Source organism: Aptenodytes forsteri, unplaced genomic scaffold, assembly GCF_000699145.1.
Source record: "Aptenodytes forsteri isolate BGI_AS27 unplaced genomic scaffold, ASM69914v1 Scaffold195, whole genome shotgun sequence".
In the NCBI taxonomy this organism is placed as follows: domain Eukaryota; kingdom Metazoa; phylum Chordata; class Aves; order Sphenisciformes; family Spheniscidae; genus Aptenodytes; species Aptenodytes forsteri.
This window is the reverse complement of record NW_008795317.1, coordinates 2844651-2853537: the sequence shown is the minus strand read 5'-3', so window position 1 is coordinate 2853537 and position 8887 is coordinate 2844651. Positions and strand designations below refer to the sequence as shown.

The 8887-nt window shown below is 38.8% G+C and overlaps 1 protein-coding gene across 1 annotated transcript in view; it reads left to right on the top strand.

Moving 5' to 3' along the window:
* The window catches only part of MRPS10 (mitochondrial ribosomal protein S10), an 8640-nt gene extending 5388 nt beyond the window's left edge, over positions 1–3252 (top strand). The window contains exons 4-7 of the mRNA XM_009279607.1: positions 870–1009; positions 1477–1585; positions 2694–2783; positions 3059–3252. Of these exons, the coding sequence (XP_009277882.1) occupies positions 870–1009; positions 1477–1585; positions 2694–2783; positions 3059–3145 (426 nt within the window). The 3' untranslated portion in view covers positions 3146–3252. The remainder of the gene's footprint in view (positions 1–869; positions 1010–1476; positions 1586–2693; positions 2784–3058) is intronic.
* Positions 3253–8887: the final 5635 nt, after the last annotated feature.

Sequence of the window (8887 nt, the reverse complement as noted above, 5' to 3'; positions counted from 1 at the left end):
GCCAGATTTAATTCTATCAGGGCTTTAGCTTTCCTAACCTGATCCCTGCCTGCTTGGACAATTTATCTGTATTCCTCCCAGGCTGCCTGTCCTTGCTTCCACCCTCTGTAGGCTTCCTTTTTGTGTTTGAGTTTGTCCAGGAGCTCCTTGTTCATCCATGCAGGCCTCCTGGCGTTTTTGCCTGACTTCCTCTTTGTTGGGATGCATCGCTCCTGAGCTTGGAGGAGCTTGAATATTAACCAGCTTTCTTGATTCTATGATTCTATGATCAGTGAGCCTAGGCCATCAGAAATTGAAGCTCTAACTGAAAGTCATAAATGTGTAACAGAAAGTCATAAACTTGTATCTGGACAAACATAAAGGATAATATGCCTGGGGAAGCCTACTATGTTTAAAGTAGCCTTATAACTGACTTAGTAAAGTGAGAATTCTGGTTACTGTCCCTAATGTTCTAGTTACTGTCCATACCCAAGTGAAGTCTGAGAATTTCAGGTATTCTCACACCGCTATTTAAAATACAAATATTGCTGCTCCAGACTTGCTTTAACAATGAGTTTCATTCTTGCCTTTGCTAGTGTTGTCCTCCTTATATTTATCTGGCATTCCCTTTCCTTTTCTGATCAAGAAATTTTACCTAAATGTTCAGGAGTTAGGTATCTCTTCACACTTTTGGCTTCCCTGATGAGAGCGAGAACTGTCAGTCAAGGTAATACTGTCAACCTCTTGCAGATAAACTTAAATAACCAGCTAACAGCGTGTGGTTTTTTTCCTCTTTTACAAATGGGGCGCACAGGCTAAGAAAATACGCAGTGCATGCATTAATTAAGGAGAACATGGAGTGGTAACTTGTCCTTTCTTTAAAAATGCAGGTATCTATTTCAGATGAGCCAGAAACACTGTACAAGAGATTGTCCCTTTTAGTTAAAGGCCACGATAAAGCTGTGTTGGACAGCTATGAATATTTTGCAGTGCTTGCAGCTAAAGAACTTGGCATCTCTGTTGAAAAAGTGTAAGTAACTGATCTGTAGACTGATGTGGTGTCAGATGCTTCTTATGTCATCTACTGTAATTCAGGTTCTGTGCTTAGAAGTATTTTCTTCGGAAGAAACAGGTGTAACCTGACATTTTTTCTCAGGTTATAAGCCTAACACTTCTTAGATGGCAGCACAGTGATGAAAAAGCAGCAGCAGTTCTACACTCAGCACTGCCGTAGTAGAAGTGCATTTTAACTACATGAAGGATATTGATAGTAGTGTAAGTACAGTTGTCAGTGCTCTAGCTTCCCTGAACTAATGCTGGTTAATACCTGAGTATTAACCATGCCCATGTGGGTTAATAATGAACTGCACCAGTGTTTAGTACTTCCTTGTAGATCTTCTAAATGTCAAATAAGAACAGGGATTTCAGCATAATCCTTCAGATAATTTGTATTAGCATCCTCTATAAAATGAAATTTTCTTTCTGTGCTTTGTTCAGACATAAACCTCCAAAGAAGATAGAACGATTGACACTTTTAAAATCTGTACACATTTACAAGAAGCACAGAGTTCAGTATGAAATGAGAACACATTACATGTGTTTGGAGGTAAGAAAGATGTTAAAAAAAAAAAAGTATGTTCTAGGTGCACAATTCAAAGATGTTAATAGATGTTAGTTCAGGAGTGAACACAAACTTCCTATTTACTTGGGTTGGGGAGGAGAGTGCAGGGAACAGCAGAGAACAGCTGGCCTAGGTACATCAAATGTAACAAGTTATTCTCAATGTACAGCCTACGTAATTTTTGGATTAAAAGGCTGATTTTGACCATCATCTTAACAGCTGAAAGAATGAATAAAAAATAAGGTAGAATTGAGGGTTATCTTTATATGGTTTATGCTCTTGGTTTCCAAGAATCAGTGGGATAGGAGCTTTCTCAGGAGGGGAAGAAGATGCAGTTAAATCATTGTCATTGCCAGTCACTAAGGGTTCTGTTCTTTGTGAGTTTGTCTGATGTTTTTGAACATGCATACTTTTGCCCTATGCAACATCATGTGGCAAACTAAAACTGCGTGGGGGAAATACAAGAAAGGAAGGGTATACAAACCACTAGCTCTGTGGCTGATGACACAGAGTTCTGTATGGTTTAGAATGCAGCTGTGGTTGACTTTCTTAGAAGAAAGGCTTACTGCCAGCATTTTGTGGCTCCTGGATGTCTTACTGTATATTTGCACAGTGCTTAGCAAAATGGGACTTTGTTTTAAGTCCCCAGACATTAGTGCAGTACAAATGGCTGCCCACAGACCGTAAGCACTATTTTTGCCATCCAGGAAAAACTAGAAAATCGGTAATTCAATGGAATTCTGGAGTTGCAGGATTTATAACAAGCTTGAACTTTGAGAGTACACAAAAGCTGGTAATTCTTGCATAACCTGTAATTAATTTCATCTGATACCTACACCACTTCCATCATAATCAATGCATGTGATCACAGGCAGTATGCCCAGTTCTGTGGAGTGAAATAACTACTTTATACTTGCGTGAGAGTTGTGTACAGCTCAACTGCCTCTGTTTAGTATTATGGAAGCTGCCTTCCTGTAAGATGTTTGGTCCCATAGCAAGAACTAGAGAAGCTAGGGCAAACTCTTTTTTTTTTTTTATTCTGTTTGAAGTATTAATAATAGTAGTTCATTAAAAAAAATCACTTCTGTTTTAGTTAAAATACCTAACAAGCAGTACTGCTGCAGTTTACTTGGAGTACGTTCAACGAAACTTACCTGAAGGGGTTGCCATGGAAGTAAAAAAGGTAAGTTTCCATTTCACCTTATTAACTGTTACGAGACTAAGTCCTGATGCAAGTACCAATAACTACTGAAGTCTTTAGAAAGTCAGCAGAGGAAATGCGTGTAGTTTGGAAGGAACATTTTCCAAAGTATTAAACAGTAAAGAGGCTGTATTGCTTGAAAACGCCACTAGGTGGCATTTTTAATCTGATAAATATCTCAAACCAGACTAAATAAAGCAAGGGAGTTAGATGTTAAGTAGTTGGTGTAATAAATGGTTGCTTTGCTTTCCTTTTAGACTAAGATAGAGAAAATACCTGAACACATTCAGGAACCAGTTTGGGATACACTGCCTCAAGTAGAAGAAACTGAAGTCAAGTCATGAACTCACCAGGTACTTGGCTCCATTAGTGCTGAAACTAGTTGCTCCTACCAACCTAATTTACTGAGACGGTCTACTGTTAAATAAAAGTTCTCTTATAAAGTAATTATGTAAACTCTTGTTTCATCGAGTTATTCTTGATCATAACTCCAGTACATGTAGACTGAACAGCTATAAAGTGAAGAAGCTTACTGTACTCTTGTGATCAAGAACTGTGGTCATCTATAATATGCTTGTAGAAAGGTAAAATTTATTTATATATATATATATAAAAGTGTATATATATATATAAAGAAATATAAATTCTCAATCTTCTTTTGATACTAAATGGCTTCTGAATTCTGAAATGCTTGCAAAATTCACTTCACGTTTGTGTAATGTTTAATGTTATGGATGCCAGATTGTTAAACAATTTTTGCTGTAGCTCCTTTGAAGTAACGGAATCCCAGGTGTACATACAGCTTTCATATTAACTGGTAGTAAGTCAAAACCCACAATCTTAGAGGACATTGAGGCATACTGAGACTTTTCTAGGCTCCTACAGTTCCAATAGCCTCATTTCCAGTCTTAGTAACTGCTTGCTAACAGAAGAACATCGCGATCACAGTACAAATCTGAGACTTCCACAGGCTTACGTCTCTAACTTAAATGAAGTGTTTGTAGAACCATGTTGCAAAGCAAGTGGGTACTAGAAAATGTCATTGTGGATAGGACAAACAGTGCATTAAGTGTTTTAGTTCACTACAGGGAAAGGCATGGCCTTTTTCTAAACTGGCTGGGTTGGTTATTGTGTAAACCCAGTCTAGCTGGACACTACTTATGCTTAGAAGGGAAAAACAGTACAAATAGCAAAAGAGTGCTCAACTGCTTTGAAGGTTAGTTCACCATGAATCAAAGGAGATAATACTGTGTGCAAAGCCATCATCAACTTTACCTCAGATTGCATTAAGCACTTCTACCTTTACTAGGTTATCAGGAAGGACACAGCTGCAGGAATCTGCTTCAGTATTAAGGGAGTGGCTTTGATTTGACTGCTATTAAAATAATTTACAGAAGGAATAGCCAACTGGGTCACAGGGCAAGTCAACCAGGGAGGCTGGATCATACTTAGGAAGAGCACTCAAAGCTTTATACAATCACAAAAGAAAAGAAGCCCAGTGTTATCAGGCAGAAATGGACAACCTTAATGGGAAATAGCTGAAAGACAAGAAACCAAGCTTGTGCTTGAAGATTGTCTGCATTTTCTAGCTGTAGAGAGGCCCAAAGCTGTTTCAGGAGGGATATTTCAAGACAGTCAGTATAGCTGGTATCACTCATGATAGAAAGGAAGCTGCCTGTGCACTTTCTACAATATGGCTCAGGAAAAAAAAAAAAAGGAAGTTAATCAAAGCCCTTATAGGAAGATACACTGCTTAGTTCTTCCTTCAAGGTGTTTGCTTTCTTCAACTTCAAGCTATTCTTCTGTTCTCTCATTCCTAGTATTCAGTCATAATAGCATTTATTAAAGTTATGTCATACACTATATAACGTGAAGGAAGAAACTGTGAGCTGACCTGGCTAAATAAAGCTGGTGCTTCAGAGGAACAGCCTCTTTCAAGTCTGTATTATATTTTCTTCAAATTTGCCGTGCTTCCATGCTTCAGTTGTGCATAAGCCACCGGCCAAGTTCAAGCTGTATATAGTATCGAAATGTGACTGTGCTCAATACTAGGTCTTTCCACGCCTTGGTTTGATGCATGGTAAGATTAAGGGGTGGTCTTTTATTGTCTTTGGTGTTCTACTCTCAGCCTGCAGTTTTTGGCTAAATGGCCAGTCAGCATGGCTTTTCAGTTGGCTCAGAGTTTTAGTTATCAGACCTAAATAGGAACCGACTTAGGAGACAGCTGCAGAAAGTATTAACCCATGTAAGCAACCCCCTGGCAGAAGGGATGCTTGATCTTGGGAAAGGGGTATTACTGGAGAATTTCTTGCTTCCAGCCTCATCGTACGCTTGGGAAAGCCAGTGTACAAGCAGAGTGATCTCTGGACCTTAACTGTGTTGACAGAGCCATAGCTAACTGACATCACAGATCATCTCCACCCCAAAAAAGCAGAATGACCTATACAGAGTCTGACTGTTACAGACCAATATTTACTAGCACTGCCGTCTACTAACCTCAGTAGGCCACACTTCTCATCTTTATTTTTCCCTCTGTGAAACTTCCTCCCCTTTAAGACTGTGATCCTTCCCTGCTTCCTCTGTCCTCCCCTTCATGTTTAGGGGTTTCCTAAGGCCTAACAACATCTTTGTCTTTATCTCTAGTTATACATTTGCATAACACCGTAACTGTACAATGCACGCTGATAATCTTTTTCCATCTACTAATGTGGCTTCTGACTTTCACAGCATGTTCCTGATCCTCTCTTATAAATCTTCAGATAAACTATTTTGTTGGATAAACTATATCCATTCTTTACTTCTTTTCCCATTCTTTTACTACACGTTTCTCCAGTTTTGCTTTTTCTGCCACCTTTCTTTAGCAAGTCTCAACACAACACTCCAATCATTGCTTTAGGTCTTGTCTCAAGTCATCTTTTTACCTATTGACCATCTCATCTGATTTTCAGTCAGAAGATTTTTAGTTGAGTTTTAGAGGAAGTTAATAAAAATGCCATGCTTCGTACCATTTATAAACATCAGTATTAGAGCATGCTGTATTGTGTTCTTATGCGTAAGACATCCAAAGCTTAAATGATTCCTAGACAGACTTGTAATCTGTCTGAAGTGCCCACTTTTGCATTCATACAGCAAAATTGCCAGAATCCCTGATTTTGTGCCATGAAAATAAAGGCAACATATGTCACACGGGATGTTCTGTACATCACAGCAAAGCATTCCTACCTTCCTAGAACTCCAGTTTGAATCTGGAAGAGTCAAACTACTGTCAGTATCACTGTATGTGTAAACTAGCACGTCCCTCTTAAGGAGAGAGGGAGAGGTTTATCAGACATGGAAGTGAACTAAATCCTCGGGATCAATTCTATATCACTGCCTTTTTTATACAGGAAAGATGAGATTAAAAGACTTGACAACATGCAGTAGCAAAGCTTGACTTTCAATATCCAGTAGCCTGCAGTCTCACTATAATCAGGACAGATTCTTAATCCTGCTGCTCTCACCCCTGGCTGATACTTCATTAGTCCCATCTAGCAAACAAGTTTAACCCAAGTTGGTCATTCAGAGGAGATTTTAAAACGTTTGGTTAAGCTAATGCTCTTTCTAGGTGGAGTTTTACTATATACGAACTTAGGCAACAATAAACCTTCAACCTAATTACCTTTGCTTTCCCTCCCCCCAATTCAGGTTTCCCTGTAATCTGTGTTTGGCATTCAAGGATAGACACCTCTAGTCTGAAATCCAATCAAGTTCTTTCTAACCCTTTGCACGTAGCTGTATTCGGTTCTAGGCTGCTGGTATACTCTCACTGAGCACTTCAGAACGTCTTTAATAGAAAAGAACTGAAAATACTCAAGAACACAGACCAATGAGCAAATATTTCATAAAGTTTTTCCTTATTTAAAGGCTAAGGCAGACAACCCAAACTATTTGCATTAACAGGAAGAAAATGGTGCTTCTCCGAGTACAGTTCCTCACTTTTAGAAGACTGCTTTATGACCGTCCTCAAGCTTGTATGTCTAGCATTATCTGCCACTATGAGAAAATACTTTCCCAAGGGTCGTAGAAAATAGATGCCAATGTAAAGCTGTTACAGAAACCCATGGAGTGGTAGCAAATACTAAGAAAAGTATCATGAAAGCAGTTGCCAGATATGACGGTGAACTTCTTCATTCCATCAGTGGTTAGACTGTCTTAATCTAAATAGGAACTGTGCTAAATATTGGCACTGAAGATAGACAAGTTTTCGAGTCTGTTCAATCTAAAATCCTTGGCCCCCGCCAGTAAGCTGGAGGTGGATTTCCATCCACAAATACTTTGTGACTAACAGCTGCCAGCCTACTTTAGGTGTCAAAAATATACAGACCAATATATTAGGTAAATAATATGTAACAGCTGTTTAAAATTTTCAGGTTTGTAGAATAATCTAAAACTAAATACAGAGCATTCACTTACGTTACTTTTCTTTGAGCCATTTAACCATTTAAAAATTGTCAGGAAGGCTCTGCTCAAAGGCAGTTGTGGCAGAATGCCATCACTTACAGATTAAAGATATTTTCAAAACAGTCTAAATTACCCTGCATTTCCAAGATACCCAGGGTTCATTTGCCACATGACCGTATCTTTCAGTACAAAAGAAAAATTGTGAACAGTAATTTCTGTATCATTTAGTAAGGTATTTAAAGATGCAGTCCAAATTTATTCTCAGCATTTCATCAAAGTGCTCTAGAGCATGTATTTCCCTTTCTTACGCATGCCAGGGGTTGTCAGTTCTGCCTGGAATGTTACTTCAATTTTGGTTTCTACAATTAGTCTTAATCCTACCACCACAACTTAATTGTCACGTTAGCTTTAATATGACTATACAGCAAGCTGCTTGTTTTAGAAGCCTTTCCTGCCAGTCTCTGCATTTCACGTGCCGGGAAATTAATTACTCTCTATCTGTTATTCCAGGGAGCACTGAAAATAAAGCAAGTCCGAGGGAAAGTCATTTACCCAGGAAGTTGTGACATGAGAAAGTTTTGCTCTTTGTGTAATATAAAGCTGTAGTTAAAACTGCTTCCAGCCTGCTATTGTCTTAGATCAAACTGCACTAAAACAGGCAGAGTCTAGTATTTGTCCCTTCAAATTAGAAATTTGGGAATAGAACCTCACGTGCTGATCGTGGCTTTTCCTAGCAAGTGCCATTAGGAAATGCCACCCTTCCTCTAGTTTCCACGCTTTTGCAAAAAATAGCACAACTGGCTTTTAAAAATAACTTTCCTATCATAAAAGTTGGGGAGATTTCTTGCTCCTATTTAAACAGTTCATCCTCAGGTTTCCCTCTGACTAGTTTGCTGTGGTCTTCTCAAGTTCAGGGGTTTTTCTCCACAAAAACCAGGATTCACCCTTGTCCATTTGTGTGGTGAAAAGTGGAAGCTACGCTTCTGACAGTCATTCATAAGCCCACCATGATAAACCACTAAGGCCCTCAGAGGATCTGAGTGTATGACCGCGTATCAGGGCACCACGGAATGGGTGTACCACTGTATGCCCATAGATACTCAGTACCTCAGCTGACCCAGTTTCTTCCCGATATAGGAATCAGAGAGGTATTTCATTTACAGTAAGAATATAAAAAAACCCCTTTTAATACAAGGGATTTATTTGTTCAGGTAGGTGCACACAGCGCATGTAACATTTCTATAACATTTTTCTACATACTTTTGTATGGTAAGAGGACAGCATTATGGGATTTGGGGTTTTGCTTCCCTCTGAAAAAGAACTTACTGTCTCACTGTTCAATCCAAAATTCCTGGTTCTCTTAAAAAGTACCTTTCTTTGGAAATGCTATTTATTGAACTACAAGAAACATGATTGATAAAAAGTACACGTTTTCTTCTTTCTACTTAAATGAAATGCCACTTGATAGTATCAAAAAGCGTGCAATCAGTGGACCACATCTGCTGATGCAAGTTCTTTCGTACATCAGCACATTATTATCACTCATCTTTCATTCCCCCCACCATGTAATTATTAACTCTTATAGAATCATAGAATCATTGACGTTGGAAAAGACCTCTAAGATCATCGAGTCCAACCGTCGACCC